At 37.0% G+C, this 21,461-nt stretch overlaps 1 protein-coding gene, 1 long non-coding RNA gene, 1 other non-coding gene and 1 pseudogene across 3 annotated transcripts; all 4 read left to right on the forward strand.

Moving 5' to 3' along the window:
• The first annotated feature begins 1,332 nt into the window (after positions 1–1,332).
• LOC113273810 lies at positions 1,333–2,748 on the forward strand. The gene is made up of 4 exons (XR_003322622.1): positions 1,333–1,469; positions 1,556–1,819; positions 2,307–2,427; positions 2,704–2,748. It is a non-coding gene; the product is annotated as an uncharacterized LOC113273810 (long non-coding RNA).
• Positions 2,749–5,483: 2,735 nt separating this feature from the next.
• On the forward strand, positions 5,484–5,557 carry TRNAM-CAU. The gene has a single exon. It is a non-coding gene; the product is annotated as a tRNA-Met (tRNA).
• Positions 5,558–11,657: 6,100 nt separating this feature from the next.
• On the forward strand, positions 11,658–13,529 carry LOC113275324 (annotated as a pseudogene).
• Positions 13,530–18,431: 4,902 nt separating this feature from the next.
• On the forward strand, positions 18,432–20,524 carry LOC113275322 (SEC14 cytosolic factor-like). Its single transcript, XM_026524805.1, has 6 exons — positions 18,432–18,663; positions 18,750–19,014; positions 19,319–19,355; positions 19,503–19,623; positions 19,900–20,010; positions 20,128–20,524. The coding sequence occupies exons 1-6, from the start codon at positions 18,592–18,594 to the stop codon at positions 20,275–20,277; spliced, it is 756 nt and encodes a 251-aa protein (XP_026380590.1). The 5' UTR covers positions 18,432–18,591; the 3' UTR covers positions 20,278–20,524.
• Positions 20,525–21,461: the final 937 nt, after the last annotated feature.

Raw genomic sequence — 21,461 nt, forward strand, 5'->3', positions numbered from 1 at the left:
GTCTGGTCTTGTACAATCAGTTGCATAACGCAGACTTCCAATTATACTAGCATATTCAGATTGTCTAACACTTTCTCCAGTGTTCTTAAACAATTTCACATTAGGATCAAACGGAGTACAAGCAGGCTTACAATCAAAATATTCATACTTTCTCAGAATTTTTTCAATGTAGTGAGATTGATCCAAACAAATACCACTACTGGTTCTAGTTATTTTGATTCCCAAGATTACACTAGCTTCACCCAAATCTTTCATGTCAAAATTCGAACTAAGCATACCTTTAGTTTCATTGACAACAGATAAATTGGAACCAAATATCAGCAAATCATCCACATACAAGCAAACAATCACACACACATCATTCTCAAATTTATAATAGATGCATTTGTCACAGCAAAATGTGTTTGTCCCTTTTCACCTGTTTCTGCAATGCATTCCACCTCTTTGATCGACTGTAAAAAGCTCCGTCATGTCAAGGCTGCGACAGAACATCGAAAATCAACTATTTAGGGAAGTATGAATGCTATCTAACCGATCTGTTTGATAGTGGATTTTTTTTCTTTTTGTTCTCATTTTGTGCAAGTACTTTTTGCAGGTAAACAGCTTGCTACCCACCACGTCCATTCATTGATATAGAGCACTGCAGGAAAGAATTTGTTTTTTTTCACCGCATTGTTCTTGAGCTTACGTAGTTATACAACCCCGTTACCTACCAATGCAACATGCCCATGCATGCCCATCCTTCAGCAGTTTAACTGGCAATTTGTTGTTAAGGATACGTGATGAGCATGGCAATGCTCACACGTTTTGATAACTTTAGCTTCAAGTCCAAGTATTTCTCTATTTAGACTCTCGTTGTTTAGTACTCCCTCTGTCTCCAATGTAAAGGCGGAGAAGTAAAATTCTTTAGTCCCTATAGATAAGCTTAAAAACAATTCCAATATGATTTCTTCCATATTTATCCTTATTAAAGAGCATGATGTTAACAAACTTAGTTAATGCTTTTAGTAATTCCCAAGAACAATTCTACTTTTCAATATTTTAGTGGGATATAAACTCTTAATAAATTGAAAATTTTCATATTTCCTAGACAAATGTATTGGAATTAATGAGGATAAATCAGGGAACATTAGAAAAATTTATAAAAACCAAAATTTTTCTAACAGAATTCCACTGTTCCGCCTTATATATATATATAGGAGACGGAGGGAGTATGTCTTTGTATCCAAGGTTGTTAACTTTGGAAACTCCTGTAACAGTTTGCTTATATAAATATATGGATCTTGGTATAATTCTACCCCACCCGCTTTTATATTTCAACCACCTACTCTCCCTCCTATCTGTATAAATTGAAGTGATTCTTGAAATCCTCGATATCATTCTACAACTAATCAAACATGGACCAAAAACATGAAATGGCAGTAAGCAAGATGCGGGAACTAGTGGAGACCCAAGGAATTCCAACTCAGGTAACTTTAGCAAACAAACTAAACAATTTTCTTGCAAACAGATATACTATATTGTCCTTGATGTATTGCATTTTCGTTTATTTCAGAAGTGTTTGGATCAAACCTTTTTAAGATTTCTGAAAGCAAAATCAATGAACCCAGAAAAGGCTGCAAGATGTTTGTTGAACGGGAAAAATGGAGGGAAGAATTCGTTCCATTAGGTTTCATACCTGAGAGCGAAATAGCAGATCAATTGGGTGATAAAAAGATTTACTTACAAGGCCTGACTAAAATCGGACAACATCCATTTCTGATCTGTATAAGTAGCAGACACTTCACTTCAGCATCCAAGGATCCACTTCAATTTAAGAGTAAGATATTTGTCACACTTTACCAAATAATCAAAATATCAATTTTACAATGTCAGCGTATTTGACAATACCAAGAAATCCTTGAGAAACATAGTAAAATGCCACTCATTACACAGTAGTCTATTTTTGACTTTTTTTAGGTCCTGTCTTGAGTCTTATTCTAAAACGCCACTCATTACGCAGGACAGATAGACTTTCAGAAGTATAGATCTACGCTCGATTTCTCTCTTTCAAGATTTGAGAAATCTAGAATTTTTGATCCTCTAGTTTACTTTGGTTTCATTGTGTTTTTCATTTTGCAGAGTTCATAGTCTATCTTTGACAAAGCAATATCCAGGTACATTATGTGCAATTTTTTTGATATTTTGTATCACTGAAAGTGTTTCTGCTAAAAAGATTCGTTTTCCATATACCTCCAAAAAATGGTTAAGTTGTTGAGAGTCGGACAATATCGAAAAGGCTAATCTTTTCCTTGGTATATATTTAGTTCTTTCAATGAGGGAAAAGAAATAGGGAATGAAAAGATAATGGCAGCCGTGGATTTAAAAAGTTTCCCTTATAAGAGTATTGACGCCCGTGGTTTCACTATTACCTTCAACCTTCTGAAGGTATGTAACTTCTAAAATTATTTTTCACGGTAATTCGGATTTTATTTTGTACACTACTACTTTACAACCGAGCTTCATAGTTACAACACCATGACCATAAATTGCAACACTCAAGTAGATGGGTCATATATCAACTGAGAATGTAAATTTGGCAGACAAGTTCCATTGCTGATATCACCCAGAGCAACAGACCGTTTAAGTGCTCTATCAAAAGAATTGACCTCGATCAATTCAAAGTGGATACAGTCCTCACATTTATCATTTTTACTGATGCAGGCTTACTATCCCGCGAGACTAGGAAAAATGTATGTTAAATGCCCCAGGGTTCTTTGTTAGTTTCTGGAGGATGTTTTCTGTTTCTAGATAAAGATATCCAAGAAAGAGTAAGTGTTCGTCTTTCTAACTTCCAGTAATTCTATGGATATGCCAATATTTTCTTTTTGTAGAAATGATCATCATGTCTTTGTTAAGTTACTGTGTGTATGTTGTGCATATGCAGATCATATTTGTGAGCAGTGAGAAGAGAAAGAGAGTTTTATTAAGGAAATTGGTGGGGAGATACTACCAGAAGAAAATGGTGGCCAATCAAAGCTCATCGCTGTTCAAGATGTCATTATTCATTCCCAGATCAACGATCCCATGAGTTAAATATTAATGTATCTTGAAAGTCTATACGTGCTTCAATGTTCAATATTACTATCAGATAACCTAATTGTGCGGTTGTCAATCAAGGGAATCCTTGGAATGCATGCATATGTAAGACTACAAATATTCTTATTTCCTCATCAAAAGAAACATAAAAAAAAAATTGTTTCAAACTGAGAAAGAAGAAGAATATTAATATATAAAGCTGCAAAAAGCAGTCGATTACAATAACACCCTGTTAGATCTAAACCTATTCTATAGAAAAGAGTACCGCCTATCTTATAATTAGCGTCATGGTTTGTGATACAATTCGTCAACTCGTCAAGAAAATGATAGTTTATTCGCCCATCTCTCCTAAAGTCGAAAAAGCTAAACAACAAAGCCATACCCATGAAGAGAGCACTTGTCTAGATATTTATTGCATTTACGCGTAGTAGCTCTACAAATGGCTTGACAGGGTATAAAAGTACGAACTCCCCCGCCAGTGAATGGTGAAACAACAATAACATCAAAATAGACATCCTGACCATTCTCCCAACCGTGAACAAGAATATCCGCGGGTCTCAAGGAAGTGTCGTTATCTGATAAAAAACCAAGCTCTACCTCCTTCCTCACATGTACATCAACCTTGTAACAAATGTCAGCAAATATATCCCTCGCATGGTTTGTGGCGGAATTTGATACCAACATCATTAGCGCAATGTAAAGCATGATCTCCGAAAATATCCATCTTTTTGTTGCAACTTGAGCATGTACTATCCTCCCTGAAAAGAGGTATGCCCAATCTATAACTTAAACATGGACCTAAATTGCCGAGGTCCTAGACTTTGATTTAAACCACTGATGGGGATCACCTTAAGAAAATCCAAAGCATGCGCCACCCTGTTACTTTGCCATAGAACAGAATCTCGACTGGACATTGAGAAGTGTGACGGAATATTCTTCTTAACAACATCAAAATATAACACTGCCAGAGAACGCATTGAATGGGGGGAAATATTATATAGGTTGACAGTAGAAGATGGCAATCCACATACTTCTAGGAAATTATTCAAAGCTTGCTGGAAACACTTGCTAGACACATCTGTGGAGGAAACATTAAGCATGGTCTCTTGTAAACCCCTAGTCTGAAAACAGGATGCGATATAACAAAAATGGCTAGTATCTTCCATAGTGTAAACACCGAGACCGCCATCTTTCATCGGCAAGGTGGAAAGACGCTGTTGTAGGGGTCTGAAGCCTGCGCTATCTCCTGTAACAATGTGTCTCAAAAATAGAAACAAACGTTGATCAAAAGGGATTTAGCTTGAAGCAAAGCTAGGGGGTTGGCGGTCCTCATAGAAAATATAATCTTGACACCCCGGAGCAGCTGCGTAACAGTAGAAGCTCGCTTTGAGGATCTTGAAAGTTTCGTCACAGTGTCCATTAGATAAATTGTTTTGTCTACTCTAGCTTGAATTAAATCGTGCAGAACTGAAGATCTAAACTAACTAGCACGCCCAGCAGTTTGACCCCTCTAGAGGGCCTAACGATGTCCGAGGGAAACACATTATCGGCCAAACTCCTAGGGTCAACAACAGGCCAGAAAATCTCAGTTTTCTTGATGTTAAGATGAAGTCCTCTGCTGCCACCTTCTGACTGAATAATGCTTAATGCCTTCGACACTTCCAGCGTATCCCCTACCAAAGTGCCATCATCCAAATATCATGCTTGCAGGTCAAGCTTGCATTCTGAAGAAATCATACATATCAGCGTATGCAACGCGGGTGCAAATAATAAGGGGCCTAAAGGGTCACCTTGCTGAACCCGCACGACCGAAGATAAAGTGAATTCGTTGTAGTAAAGTCTTGCGGGCTGAGCATAACAAAACTCTACCCACCTCGCAATACTGGGGCATTTGATCCGCACTTCCTTGATCAGAGTGGTCATGTCCACTAAATTAAATTAATGCATTGGTGAAATCAACCAACATCATGGTCATATTTCCTGCCTCCCTTTCAACTCAAGTGACCTATTGGCCGAATGTAGAATGGCTTCTCCTCCGCAGAATGGATTTATTTCGATTGTTAATACGATATATAAGGACCGCTACTACAAGCAGTACTACACCTTTGATCGTGAAATATCGATTGCTTGTTGAACCCTGTGAATCGCGTGAAAGGAGGATACTCCAAATTCGGGGGTCAAAGAGTTTCATAAAACGTTCTTGGTGGAAAAAAATGTGAGTGAAAGATCCCACTGAATCGAATTTGGTCCATGAATCTAAGAAATAGTGAGAATTCTTGATCTCTCTCAATATCTCTCTCAATTCGAAGATCCAGGATTTGAATTGATGTGTTTCATTGATTCCTCCTAAAGATTTCATTTCAATTGGAATTTGGTTATTCACGATGTACGATGATCCCTGTTAAGCATCCATGGCTGAATGGTTAAAGCGCCCAACTCATAATTGGCAAATTCGTAGGTTCAATTCCTGCTGGATGCACGCCAATGGGAACGTTCAATAAGTCTATTGGAATTGGCTCTGTATCAATGGAATCTCATCATCCATACATAACGAATTGGTATGGTATATTCATACCATAACATATGAACAGTAAGAACTAGAATTCTTATCAATACTGGAACTCATAGGGAAGAAAATGGATTTATGGATGGAATCAAATATGCAGTATTTACAGACAAAAGTATTCGGTTATTGGGGAACAATCAATATACTTCTAATGTCGAATCAGGATCAACTAGGACAGAAATAAAGCATTGGGTCGAACTCTTCTTTGGTGTCAAGGTAATAGCTATGAATAGTCATCGACTCCCGGGAAAGGGTAGAAGAATGGGACCTATGGGACATACAATGCATTACAAACGTATGATCATTACGCTTCAACCGGGTTATTCTATTCCACCTCTTAGAAAGAAAAAACTTAAAAAAAAAATACTTAATAACACGGCGATACATTTATACAAAACTTCTACTCCGAGCACACGCAATGGGGCCGTAGACAGTCAAGTGAAATCCAATTCACGAAATAATTTGATCTCTGGACAGCAGCGTCATTGTGGTAAAGGTCGTAATGCCAGAGGCATCATTACCGCAAGGCATAGAGGGGGAGGTCATAAGCGTCTATACCGTAAAATAGATTTTCGACGAAATGAAAAAGACATATCTGGTAGAATCGTAACCATAGAATACGACCCCAACCGAAATGCATACATTTGTCTCATACACTATGGGGATGGTGAGAAGAGATATATTTTACATCCCAGAGGGGCTATAATTGGAGATACCATTGTTTCTGGTACAGAAGTTCCTATCTCAATGGGAAATGCCCTACCTTTGAGTGCGGTTTGAACCATTGATTTACGTAATTGGAAGTAACCAATTAGGTTTACGACGAAACCTAGAAATCAATCACTGATCCAATTTGAGTACCTCTACGGGATAGACCTCAACAGAAAACTGAAGAGTAACGGCAGCAAGTGATTGAGTTCAGTAGTTCCTCATATAAAATTATTGACTCTAGAGATATGGTAATATGGAGAAGACAAAATTGTTTGAAGCACCGACAGAACCGGAAGCGCCCCTTGTTTCAAAGAGAGGGGACGGGTTATTCACATTTCATTTGATGGTCAGAGGCGAATTGAAAGCTAAGCAGTGGTAATTCTACCCCGGGGAAAAATAGAGATGTCTCCTACGTTACCCGTAATATGTGGAAGTATCGACGTAATTTCATAGAGTCATTCGGTCTGAATGCTACATGAAGAACATAAGCCAGATGATGGAACGGGGAGACCTAGGATGTAGAAGATCATAACATGAGTGATTCGGCAGATTTGGATTCCTATATATCCACTCATGTGGTACTTCATCATACGATTCATATAAGATCCATCTGTCTAGATATCATTATATACATCCAGAAAGCCGTATGCTTTGGAAGAAGCTTGTACAGTTTGGGAAGGGGTTTTGATTGATCAAAAAGAAGAATCTACTTCAACCGATATGCCCTTAGGCACGGCCATACATAACATAGAAATCACACTTGGAAAGGGTGGACAATTAGCTAGAGCAGCAGGTGCTGTAGCGAAACTGATTGCAAAAGAGGGTAAATCGGCCACATTAAAATTACCGTCTGGGGAGGTCCGTTTGATATCCAAAAACTGCTCAGCAACAGTCGGGCAAGTGGGTAATGTTGGGGTGAACCAGAAAAGTTTGGGTAGAGCCGGATCTAAGCGTTGGCTAGGTAAGCGTCCTGTAGTAAGAGGGGTAGTTATGAACCCTGTAGACCATCCCCATGGGGGTGGTGAAGGAAGGGCCCCAATTGGTAGAAAACAACCCACAACCCCTTGGGGTTATCCTGCGCTTGGAAGAAGAAGTAGAAAAAGGAATAAATATAGTGATAGTTTGATTCTTCGTCGACGTACTAAATAGGAGAGAAAATCGAGAATATGTTTCTTCGTCTTTACAAAAAAAAAAAGATAGGAGTAATTAGCTGTGACACGTTCACTAAAAAAAAATCCTTTTGTTGCTAATCATTTATTAGGAAAAATTGAAAAGCTCAACATAAGAGGAGAAAAAGAAATAATAGTAACTTGGTCCCGGGCATCTACCATTATACCCACAATGATCGGCCATACAATTGCTATTCATAATGGAAAAGACCATCTGCCTATTTATATAACAGATCGTATGGTGGGTCACAAATTGGGAGAATTTGCACCTACTCTAAATTTCCGGGGACATGCGAGAAGCGATAATAAATCTCGTCGTTAATGTTAATAATAATAAAGTGAATATGGGTGCTCGTCGTTCATTGGTGGGAGGTTAACCTTATGATAAAGAGGGACCCAGATGTGGAAGTATCCGCTTTAGGTCAACATATATGTATGTCTGCTCACAAAGCACGAAGAGTGATCGATCAGATTCGTGGGCGTTCCTACGAGGAAACACTTATGATACTAGAACTCATGCCTTATCGAGCATGTTATCCCATTTTTAAATTGGTTTATTCGGCAGCAGCAAATGCTAGTCACAATATGGGTTTCAAGGAAACAGATTTAATCATTAGTCAAGCCGAAGTCAACGAGGGTACTATCGTGAAAAAGTTAAAGCCTCGAGCTCGAGGACGTAGTTATCCGATCAAAAGACCCACCTGTCATATAACTATTGTATTGAAAGATATATCTAAAGATCAAGACTATTTCATATGGTTAAGAAAAACTGGATATGTATATATAGATAAATATACGGATGTTAGAGAGAGGTATCTATGTATGGTAGAGCACGAAAGACTAAAATGGGATAGAAAGAAGAAAGCGAGGGTGTATGGGACAAAAAATAAATCCACTTGGTTTTAGACTTGGTACAACCCAAAAGCACCATTCCCTTTGGTTTGCACAACCAAAAAGTTATTCTGAGGGTCTACAGGAAGATCAAAAAATACGGGATTGTATCAAGAATTATGTACAAAAAAATATGAGAATATCTTCGGGTGTAGAGGGAATTGCGCGTATAGAGATTAAAAAAAGAATCGACCTGGTCCAAGTCATAATCTATATGGGATTTAATTTAGAGGGTAAACCGAGAGGAATTGAAGAATTACAGATCAATGTACAAAAAGGTTTTAATTCTGTGAACCGAAAACTCAACATTGCTATTACACGAATTGCAAAACCCTATGGAGACCCTAATATTCTTGCGGAATTTATAGCTGGGCAATTAAAAAATAGAGTTTCATTTCGAAAGGCAATGAAAAAAGCTATTGAATTAACTGAGCAAGCAGATAAAAGGAATTCAAGTACAAATTGCAGGACGTATTGACGGAAAAGAAATAGCACGTGTCGAATGGATCAGAGAAGGTAGGGTTCCCCTACAAACCATTCGAGCTAAAATTGATTATTGTTCGTATACAGTTCGGACTATTTATGGGGTATTAGGCATAAAAATTTGGATATTTGCAGACGAGAAATAATCAAAGATTTCTTCTTTGACTTTTCTATCTAGCACAGGACCAAAAAAAAACAAAACCTTTCATTATTTTTCCCTTTAATCTAAAATGATCAATTTCAAATCTTTTAATTCTATAGGGTTAAATAAAAATTAGATTGACCCTTTGGTATAATTGCTATGCTTAGTGTGTGACTCGTTGGTTTTTTAGTTTAGATTAGATTAAAAAAGGAAAGGACGGTCCCCTAGTCTGAACTAAGAACTATGTAACTAATAACCAGCTCATTGCTTCGTATTATCGGGATCCAAAGAAACAGTCACTATATGATCTATTGATCATATCGTTGTAGCAACTGAAATCTTTTTAATATTACATATACATAAAAGAAAAACCAATCTGATCATGGATTGTGATATGAAATAAAAAAAGGATGTGGATAAATGGAAGGGGGAGAGAAAGAGAGAAGGAGAATATCAACGATATATGATTCCAATATGTATGGTCTATGAATAATCTCATACAAAGGCAGTGTAATAAAGCATCAATATGGATTCGGCCATAATCATAATTAATCATTAAATGAATCCGGTTCATAGGAAAAATAAATACAAATAAAAGAGAGCTTCGAGTCAATAAAGACTGAGTAGATTGACTCAGAAACAACAAATTGAATTTGGAGCTCCGTTGCAGAGTTCAGGCCTAGCCATTAACCAAGAAGTGATGGGAACGACGGAACCTATGACTGCAGAAGATTCCATTGAAAACGAATCCTAATGATTCATTAGGTGGGATGGCGGAAAGAACCAGGAACCTATTCATTTTTTTCTGAGAGGTCAAGGACTGACCCTACGAATTAAACAGATATTGAAAGAGTCAATATTCGCCCGCGAAGGCCTTATTGAATTGCTAAGTTTTTTGGATTCAATAAAGGTCAAAATAAAGATTCGTAAAAAAATTCTATATTCTAGAGGTATATTTCCAGTTGTAGATAAAACCCAAGATATATAAATTTTTACGTGACAGATTAGATCTCAAAAAATCCTATGATTCAGTCTATTATAAATTCAATACATATTCGTAATATTATGGAATCATTTCATTCGCGAGGAGCTGGATGAGAGAAACTCTCATGTCCGGTTCTGCAGTAGAGATGGAATTGAGAATAACAAACAACCATCAACTATAACCCCAAAAGAACCAAATTCCGTAAACAACATAGAGGAAGAATGAAGGGAATATCCTACCGAGGCAATCATATTAGTTTCGGTAGATATGCTCTTCAGGCACTTGAACCCGCCTGGATCACATCTAGACAAATAGAAGCAGGGCGACGAGCAATGACACGATATGCGCGTCGTGGTGGAAAAATATGGGTACGTATATTTCCAGACAAACCTGTTACATTAAGACCTACGGAAACGCGTATGGGCTCGGGAAAGGGATCTCCCGAATATTGGGTATCTGTCGTTAAACCGGGTCGAATACTTTATGAAATGTGGTGGGTATCAGAAATTGTAGCCAGAGAAGCTATTTCAATCGCTGCGTCCAAAATGCCTATACGAACTCAATTCCTTATTGCAGAATAGGGATGTGCAACCAAAGGAAAGGAGTCTTTGTGATAAAAAAACAAAAAACCGCAGGCCTTTTTTTCTGGACAAAAAATATTTCTTTCTTCTTTTGCCCTTTCTTTGCATTGAAAAAACGATAAAAAATAATGATATGATTCAACCTCAAACCCTTTTAAATGTAGCGGACAACAGTGGGGCTCGAAAATTGATGTGTATTCGAATCATAGGAGCGAGTAATCGTCGATATGCTCATATTGGTGACGTTATTGCTGTAATCAAAGAAGCAGTGCCCAATATGCCTCTAGAAAGATCAGAGGTGATCAGAGCTGTAATTGTACGTACATGTAAAGAACTTAAACGTGACAACGGTATGATAATACGATATGATGACAATGCCGCAGTTGTCATTGATCAAGAAGGAAATCCAAAAGGAACTCGGGTTTTTGGTGCGATCGCTCGGGAATTGAGACAGTTGAATTTTACTAAAATAGTCTCATTAGCTCCTGAGGTATTATAAATACTATATAGAATAAAGACTAATAGACAAGCCCGTGATATGATAGAGTAGGGTCTTGGGAATGGATTAAATTAATTTAGTAGATTATGTATCACGTATATCCCTTAACTTTATAATTAATAAAAAAAACGAGCATGTTGATTATATTAAAACTCGGAGGCACCAATAATTATAGTTCATCATGGGTAGGGACACAATTGCTGACATAATAACTTCTATACGAAATGCTGACATGGAAAAAAAGGAACGGTTCGAATAGCATCTACTAATATTACCGAAAACATTGTGAAAATACTTCTACGAGAAGGCTTTATCGAAAACGTGAGAAAACATCGAGAAAGCAACAAAAATTTCTTGGTTTTAACCCTTCGACATAGAAGGAATAGGAAAGGGCCATATAGAACTATTTTAAAACGTATCAGCCGGCCTGGTCTACGAATCTATTCCAACTCTCAACGAATTCCTAGGATTTTAGGAGGAATGGGTATTGTTATTCTTTCTACTTCTCGAGGTATAATGACAGACCGAGAAGCTCGGCTAGAAGGAATCGGAGGAGAAATTTTGTGTTATATATGGTGATCTTTCTGATATCTGAATTGAATTGGTAACTTCCTATATTGTGAAAAAAAGAAAAAGAGGAAGGACTGGTTGCCTAATATCACTCCTCCTCCATTAGTTGATACTTCAAGGGGGTTACCTGAAATGAAAGAACAAAAATGGATTCATGAAGGTTTAATTACTGAATCACTTCCCAATGGCATGTTCCGGGTTCGCTTAGATAATGAAGATCTGATTCTAGGTTATGTTTCAGGAAGGATCCGACGTAGTTTTATACGGATACTACCAGGAGATAAAGTCAAAATCGAAGTAAGTCGTTATGATTCAACAAGGGGACGTATAATTTATAGACTCCGCAATAAAGATTCGAACGATTAGGTGTTTTTTTTCGACATTATTTTTGTGGGGATACAACTCGAGGTTAAAAATTCCAAGAGACTTATTTTCTTCCAAGGAGTAGATTCGGAATTAAGATAAGGAATTACAAATATGAAAATAAGAGCCTCTGTTCGTAAAATTTGTGAAAAATGTCGACTGATTCGCCGACGGGGACGAATTATAGTAATTTGTTCCAACCCGAGACATAAACAGAGACAAGGATAATCCTTCGAAAAAAGGACCCAATGTACAAATAAAATGAAGGATCTGTTTTAACCTGAAATGGATATATCCGTATATCTCTGACTCATATTGATGAGATGATAAAAGATGGCAAAACCTATACCAAGAGTTGGTTCACGTAGGAATGGACGTATTAGTTCACGTAAGACTGGACGTAGAATACCAAAAGGAGTTATTCATGTTCAAGCAAGTTTCAACAATACCATTGTAACGGTTACAGATGTACGGGGTCGGGTGGTTTCTTGGTCCTCCGCCGGTACTTGTGGATTCAGGGGCACAAGAAGAGGGACACCGTTTGCTGCCCAAACCGCAGCAGGAAACGCTATTCGTACAGTAGTCGATCAGGGTATGCAACGAGCAGAAGTCATGATAAAAGGTCCTGGTCTCGGAAGAGATGCAGCATTACGAGCCATTCGTAGAAGTGGTATACTATTAAGTTTCGTACGGGATGTAACCCCTATGCCACATAATGGATGTAGACCTCCTAAAAAAAGACGTGTGTAGAAAAAAGAATGGAACTGATTTCAAGAGAAAAAAATGATTCAATAATCTGATCAAAAAAAATTACTATGCTTCGAGAGGAAGTAGCAGTATCTACTCGGACACTACAATGGAAGTGTGTTGAATCTAGAGCAGACAGTAAGCGTCTTTATTATGGCCGTTTTATTTTGTCTCCGCTTCTGAAGGGTCAAGCCGATACAATAGGCATCGCGATGCGAAGGGCTTTGCTTGGAGAAATAGAAGGAACATGTATCACACGTGCAAAATCTGAAAATACCACATGAGTATTCTACTATAGTAGGTATTGAAGAATCCGTACATGAAATTTTAATGAATTTGAAAGAAATTGTATTAAGAAGTAATCTATATGGAACTCGCGACGCATCCATTTGCGTCAGGGGTCCTGGATACGTAACTGCTCAAGACATCATCTCACCGCCTTCTGTGGAAATTGTTGATACTACACAGCATATAGCTAGCCTAACGGAACCCATGGATTTGTGTATTGGACTACAAATCGAGAGGAATCGTGGATATCGTATGAAAACACCAAATAATGCACAAGATGGAAGTTTTACTATAGATGCAGTATTCATGCCTGTTCGAAATGCGAATCATAGTATTCATTCTTATGGGAATGGAAATGAAAAACAAGAAATACTTTTTCTAGAAATATGGACGAATGGAAGTTTAACTCCTAAAGAAGCACTTCACGAGGCTTCCCGTAATTTGATCGATTTATTTATACCTAAGGTACCTGCTGCAATATGATGAGAGGCTATTCCTCCCGGAACAAAAGGATCAAAACCTTCTACACCCCACGCGGCATTTACAGATTGTACTTTTCCAGTCAGTCCATAAGGATCGGACACCCATATTCCAGGACCATACAAGCCTGTTACATGAAATGCGCCAAACCCAAAGCAAGCGACCCCTGAGAGGAATAAATGAATTCCAAAGATCTTGGGCAAATCCAAAGAAGGTTTTTCCTGTACGTTCATCACAGAAAATTTGTAGATCCCAATATACCCAATGCCAGATAGCTGCCAAGAAGCACAAGCCAGAAAACAGATATGTGCCCCGGCCACACCTTCGTAACACCAAATACCCGGATTCGTTATAGTCCCTCCTGTGATACTCCAACCACCCCAGGAATTCGTTATTCCTAAACGAGTCATGAAAGGTACGAACATACCTTGTCTCCACATTGGATCAAGAACTGGGTCAGAGGGATCAAAAACGGCTAATTCGTATAGAGCCATCGAACCAGCCCAACCAGAAACTAGAGCTGTATGCATTATATGGACAGAAAGTAACCGGCCGGGATCATTCAATACAACGGTATGAACACGATACCAAGGCAAACCCATGGAAATACCCCTTTATCAAAGAAAAATAGATACTATGTTACTTTATCGCATTGGAAAAGACTCTGCTTATGCTATGGACTTCTCCTTTTCAATGGATTATCTCGGAGCAACCTAATTATTTATAGAACAAAAGTTGTCTCGTGTACTACGGGTCTATAAAATCCTTCTTCTCACAGCAACACGCGGTCTCACTTCAACAACAGAGTGTTGTGGAGTGGTGGTGTGGTGTGTGGGATTTTATTCTCACATAAACAAAGTCTGAGAAAAGAAACCGAAAACTCTCTTCCCGAAATCCAGTAATGGCGATTGTTGATTCTATATCCTCAGTATCAAAACCCTTACATCTAGAGTCATTATCTATAATAGATTTAAGATCATTATCACAATCAGAATTAAAATCGTTATCTCTTTGTACTTCAAACAATACTTTTGATCTTACTCGTTGTGATGACATTATCATCCCTAAAATTAATCGATCAGTCTTCAATGAAAGCGCAGGTAGTAAAAAACAAACTTATTCTCGTATCAATTTCGCCCCTCCTGAACATGAACTTGACCATCACAGCAACAATCTATTACGTATGAATGGAGATCCCAAAATGATATGGACATAGTTGTTCGTGATGGACACTCAACCTATAACTCAAGATTCCAGAAGTAGGTTCAAAAGGTAATCCCTACCTATGAATGGAGATCCCAAAATGTAGGTTCAAATGAGGCTAAGTCACGGGTAATATGTAGAGACACAGAATCATGCTTTCGAGAATTCATCCTACGCATGATATCCTGAAGCGAGTTAAGGTTGAGTTTTTGTTTCTAAAACTCTTAATGATGTTTATATCTCTATTTAGAGTGGGGTACTTAGCTACAAGAGTACTCTTGATAGACTCACCTATATGGATGTGAAAGTGTGGCCGCTTTCTATGAGGATATGGGAAGTTCTCTAGATCATTCATTAAACCGGGATTCAAGCACAGGGCCGTAATGTGCTGGCTTTAGACTTTAGACTAGTATAATTTTGTGTGTGTTAGACAATTTTCTTATCTCCTAGAGTTTAAAGACTTACGTTCACTCTATGGTTAGATTTTGAGAGAATCTAGCACTACGTAAAGGTTCAAAATCGAAAGATACATTTACATATGCACATCACTATATAAATCTTTCTCAATGTTTTAAAAAATATAAGTGGGGGATTGTTGGAAATATATATTTTTAAAACAAAATTTATTTCCATTTAATATTTTTTATTAAAGATATTTTTGGTAATCTTAATATACTCATAAAACAAATTTATTCATTTCATAAATTCCTTTACCGTTTCATCTTACTAGAGTAATGATTTACATTAAACCAGATTAATGTTTTCATTAAAACATTATTAAGATCCCTTGATTATAAAACAGATTTTTGGTTGGAAAACAAAAGAGAGTTTTTCTTTAATTATTTTGGAGTTTTAAAGAAAAAATAAGATTTTTGAGAGAAAGGAAACTAGTGTGTGATCATCACTTGTTTTCTACAAGTTTGATTTTGAGCAAGAATAGAAGTGTACAAGTATCACATACTCTCAAAATGCAAGAGTGATTGTGAAAGATATTTACTCGGCTGTTTTATCCTGGGGACGACGCGACATGGAAGAAATTCTTGCACAATCTTGGGTAGAGCCGCGAAACGTCTTAAAGAGAGCGACCTGGTCGTGACTCAGCCATAATATTTTTTATTTGTTTGGTTTATGATTGTTTTGCAGGCTATTTTCAGCAATTGTTCCAACAATATCCATTCTTGGAAAATATCTAGTAATCTGGATTATCTCCTACACAATTAGATTTTATATTGATGCCGATGAGGCAGCTATAGCGTATCTAGAGGCTAAAAACCCGAATACTGTAATTTAGCTCAATTCGAGTCTAAATTGATTGAAAGCAGTCCAATGATCAAGACGTGATTTTAGTCAAATTCTATCGTTTAGGGTTTCAAAAGGTGATTTTTGCCATTTTATGAAAGTTTTTGTTTCCTTAATAACTTCTTCATTAGGAGTCCGTTTGGGTCGTCGTTTGTGGCATATAGTTTTATTTTGCAAGTACTTTCATTATTTTATATAACCTAAAATTTTCCAAAAATATCCAATTACGGTTTGAATCAGTTTTTGAGTTGATTTCATCCTTTCTTATTGCAAAAATTAGGATTTTTTCCCAAATCTATTTTTTTCGAAGAAAAGATTATATTAAAAGGAAAAAAGAAAAAAACTTTACACAAGGTAAAGAAAAACAAAAGAAAACAAAGAATCCATTACATTTTACATATGCATCAGATTCTCCCAATGACTCTAAATAAGATTAGAGTCAACAAATCTAAAGGTATTTGAGTCACAAGACCACAAAACAACCCGATAGTTAACCTGATCTATGAGTTCAGTTACAGTCTTTAAGAGTGCAAAGTTATTATTCTAGACAGTTGATTTGATTAACAAAATTATTTTATTAAACTTGTACAAATTTAATTCTTATTTTTATTTATAACTGAAGAACCGAGATTTAAACAAATTATCTCTTTTTTTTCTTTAATATATCCGCTGAACTATATATGGCGTCGATGCTTAGAGCAAAGGCTATGGGTAGTCTCCAAATAGAGACTAACTCTTTCATATGAAAGACTACTCGTCCATATGAACGAGTGAAGCTACTATGGGCAAATAAAAAAGAAAAAACACAACATGGGAGACAGTCTCCCGTTTAGTAAAAAAAAAATCGGATTTTGGACCAGACGGGGGACTGTCCCCCGTCCAAAAAAATAAAAATAAAAATTCTTCTTAGAAGAGGGACAATCCCCCGTCAAACAAAAAAACCTACAAAAAAGGCTGCATACACGAGGGATAGTCCCCCGTCAAAAAAAAAAAAAACGAAAAAAAAAAGTTTTTAACGGGGGACTGTCCCCCATTTTGTACTAAAAGTTTCTTTTTCCTGACAGGGGATAGTCCCCCGTCTAGTGTGAAACTCCCAACTACTCGTTCGCCTGAACGAGTGTGTGGAAGGATTTGGAGGAAAAGTGGGTTGAAACCTACCCATATGAGAGCCTAATTTGCTCAAATTGGTAGTGCACTCTTTCATTTGAAAGGATGACACTACCCATAACCCTTGCTCTTATAGGCATCACTAGATAAAGATAATATTAAATAGAAATTACCCAATTATTTGGAATATTTCCTGAGCGGGTACGAGATGTGATATGATTGCTTATAAGTTCGCCAATATATAATGAATTTTCGAAAAGGATATAATCATCGATTTTGGTGTAGAAATCTTCATGTGGTGGAGAAATGCACGTCGTGTACATCTGATAGCATATCTCTATGATTCTATCTGGTAATAGATGCTCAACGCTCATGATATAAATGTGATGGAGATTGTGTTGTAGATAAGTACGCGAGGTTGGGGTGTGTAACATGTGTTTGTCCCTTTTCACCTGTTTCTGCAATGCATTCCACCTCTTTGATCGACTGTAAAAAGCTCCGTCATGTCAAGGCTGCGACAGAACATCGAAAATCAACTATTTAGGGAAGTATGAATGCTATCTAACCGATCTGTTTGACAGTGGATTTTTTCTTTTTGTTCTCATTTTGTGCAAGTACTTTTTGCAGGTAAACAGCTTGCTACCCACCACGTCCATTCATTGATATAGAGCACTGCAGGAAAGAATTTGTTTTTTTTCACCGCATTGTTCTTGAGCTTACGTAGTTATACAACCCCGTTACCTACCAATGCAACATGCCCATGCATGCCCATCCTTCAGCAGTTTAACTGGCAATTTGTTGTTAAGGATACGTGATGAGCATGGCAATGCTCACACGTTTTGATAACTTTAGCTTCAAGTCCAAGTATTTCTCTATTTAGACTTCGTTGTTTAGTACTCCCTCTGTCTCCAATGTAAAGGCGGAGAAGTAAAATTCTTTAGTCCCTATAGATAAGCTTAAAAACAATTCCAATATGATTTCTTCCATATTTATCCTTATTAAAGAGCATGATGTTAACAAACTTAGTTAATGCTTTTAGTAATTCCCAAGAACAATTCCACTTTTCAATATTTTAGTGGGATATAAACTCTTAATAAATTGAAATTTTTCATATTTCCTAGACAAATGTATTGGAATTAATGAGGATAAATCAGGGAACATTAGAAAAATTTATAAAAACCAAAATTTTTCTAACAGAATTCCACTGTTCCGCCTTATATATATATATAGGAGACGGAGGGAGTATGTCTTTGTATCCAAGGTTGTTAACTTTGGAAACTCCTGTAACAGTTTGCTTATATAAATATATGGATCTTGGTATAATTCTACCCCACCCGCTTTTATATTTCAACCACCTACTCTCCCCTCCTATCTGTATAAATTGAAGTGATTCTTGAAATCCTCGATATCATTCTACAACTAATCAAACATGGACCAAAAACATGAAATGGCAGTAAGCAAGATGCGGGAACTAGTGGAGACCCAAGGAATTCCAACTCAGGTAACTTTAGCAAACAAACTAAACAATTTTCTTGCAAACAGATATACTATATTGTCCTTGATGTATTGCATTTTCGTTTATTTCAGAAGTGTTTGGATCAAACCTTTTTAAGATTTCTGAAAGCAAAATCAATGAACCCAGAAAAGGCTGCAAAGATGTTTGTTGAACGGGAAAAATGGAGGGAAGAATTCGTTCCATTAGGTTTCATACCTGAGAGCGAAATAGCAGATCAATTGGGTGATAAAAAGATTTACTTACAAGGCCTGACTAAAATCGGACAACATCCATTTCTGATCTGTATAAGTAGCAGACACTTCACTTCAGCATCCAAGGATCCACTTCAATTTAAGAGTAAGATATTTGTCACACTTTACCAAATAATCAAAATATCAATTTTACAATGTCAGCGTATTTGACAATACCAAGAAATCCTTGAGAAACATAGTAAAATGCCACTCATTACACAGTAGTCTATTTTTGACTTTTTTTAGGTCCTGTCTTGAGTCTCTTATTCTAAAACGCCACTCATTACGCAGGACAGATAGACTTTCAGAAGTATAGATCTACGCTCGATTTCTCTCTTTCAAGATTTGAGAAATCTAGAATTTTTGATCCTCTAGTTTACTTTGGTTTCATTGTGTTTTTCATTTTGCAGAGTTCATAGTCTATCTATTTGACAAAGCAATATCCAGGTACATTATGTGCAATTTTTTTGATTTTGTATCACTGAAAGTGTTTCTGCTAAAAAGATTCGTTTTCCATATACCTCCAATAAAATGGTTAAGTTGTTGAGAGTCGGACAATATCGAAAAGGCTAATCTTTTCCTTGGTATATTTAGTTCTTTCAATGAGGGAAAAGAAATAGGGAATGAAAAGATAATGGCAGCCGTGGATTTAAAAAGTTTCCCTTATAAGAGTATTGACGCCCGTGGTTTCACTATTACCTTCAACCTTCTGAAGGTATGTAACTTCTAAAATTATTTTTCACGGTAATTCGGATTTTATTTTGTACACTACTACTTTACAACCGAGCTTCATAGTTACAACACCATGACCATAAATTGCAACACTCAAGTAGATGGGTCATATATCAACTGAGAATGTAAATTTGGCAGACAAGTTCCATTGCTGATATCACCCAGAGCAACAGACCGTTTAAGTGCTCTATCAAAAGAATTGACCTCGATCAATTCAAAGTGGATACAGTCCTCACATTTATCATTTTTACTGATGCAGGCTTACTATCCCGGGAGACTAGGAAAAATGTATATGTTAAATGCCCCAGGGTTCTTTGTTAGTTTCTGGAGGATGTTTTCTGTCTTTCTAGATAAAGATATCCAAGAAAGAGTAAGTGTTCGTCTTTCTAACTTCCAGTAATTCTATGGATATGCCAATATTTTTCTTTTTGTAGAAATGATCATCATGTCTTTGTTAAGTTACTGTGTGTATGTTGTGCATATGCAGATCATATTTGTGAGCAGTGAGAAAGAGAAAGAGAGTTTTATTAAGGAAATTGGTGGGGAGATACTACCAGAAGAAAATGGTGGCCAATCAAAGCTCATCGCTGTTCAAGATGTCATTATTCATTCCCAGATCAACGATCCCATGAGTTAAATATTAATGTATCTTGAAAGTCTATACGTGCTTCAATGTTCAATATTACTATCAGATAACCTAATTGTGCGGTTGTCAATCAAGGGAATCCTTGGAATGCATGCATATGTAAGACTACAAATATTCTTATTTCCTCATCAAAAGAAACATAAAAAAAAATTGTTTCAAACTGAGAAAGAAGAAGAATATTAATATATAAAGCTGCAAAAAGCAGTCGATTACAATAACACCCTGTTAGATAGCTAAACCTATTCTATAGAAAAGAGTACCGCCTATCTTATAATTAGCGTCATGGTTTGTGATACAATTCGTCAATCTCGTCAAGAAAATGATAGTTTATTCGCCCATCTCTCCTAAAGTCGAAAAAGCTAAAACAACAAAGCCATACCCATGAAGAGAGCACTTGTCTAGATATTTATTGCATTTACGCGTAGTAGCTCTACAAATGGCTTGACAGGGTATAAAAGTACGAACTCCCCCGCCAGTGAATGGTGAAACAACAATAACATCAAAATAGACATCCTGACCATTCTCCCAACCGTGAACAAGAATATCCGCGGGTCTCAAGGAAGTGTCGTTATCTGATAAAAAACCAAGCTCTACCTCCTTCCTCACATGTACATCAACCTTGTAACAAATGTCAGCAAATATATCCCTCGCATGGTTGTGGCGGAATTTGATACCAACATCATTAGCGCAATGTAAAGCATGATCTCCGAAAATATCCATCTTTTTGTTGCAACTTGAGCATGTACTATCCTCCCTGAAAAGAGGTATGCCCAATCTATAACTTAACATGGACCTAAATTGCCGAGGTCCTAGACTTTGATTTAAACCACTGATGGGGATCACCTTAAGAAAATCCAAAGCATGCGCCACCCTGTTACTTTGCCATAGAACAGAATCTCGACTGGACATTGAGAAGTGTGACGGAATATTCTTCTTAACAACATCAAAATATAACACTGCCAGAGAACGCATTGAATGGGGGGAAATATTATATAGGTTGACAGTAGAAGATGGCAATCCACATACTTCTAGGAAATTATTCAAAGCTTGCTGGAAACACTTGCTAGACACATCTGTGGAGGAAACATTAAGCATGGTCTCTTGTAAACCCCTAGTCTGAAAACAGGATGCGATATAACAAAAATGGCTAGTATCTTCCATAGTGTAAACACCGA

This window comes from Papaver somniferum, chromosome 4 (genome assembly GCF_003573695.1).
Source record: "Papaver somniferum cultivar HN1 chromosome 4, ASM357369v1, whole genome shotgun sequence".
NCBI classification, from domain to species: Eukaryota; Viridiplantae; Streptophyta; class Magnoliopsida; order Ranunculales; family Papaveraceae; genus Papaver; species Papaver somniferum.

Bases quoted from the DNA above. Each gene is read 5' to 3' on its own strand.
- LOC113275322 (XM_026524805.1), top strand. From the start codon at position 18,592: ATGGACCAAAAACATGAAATGGCAGTAAGCAAGATGCGGGAACTAGTG. The intron at 19,015-19,318 runs GTAAGATATTTG...TTCATTTTGCAG, and splicing joins GGATCCACTTCAATTTAAGA to AGTTCATAGTCTATCTATTT. The intron at 19,356-19,502 runs GTACATTATGTG...TGGTATATTTAG, and splicing joins TTTGACAAAGCAATATCCAG to TTCTTTCAATGAGGGAAAAG.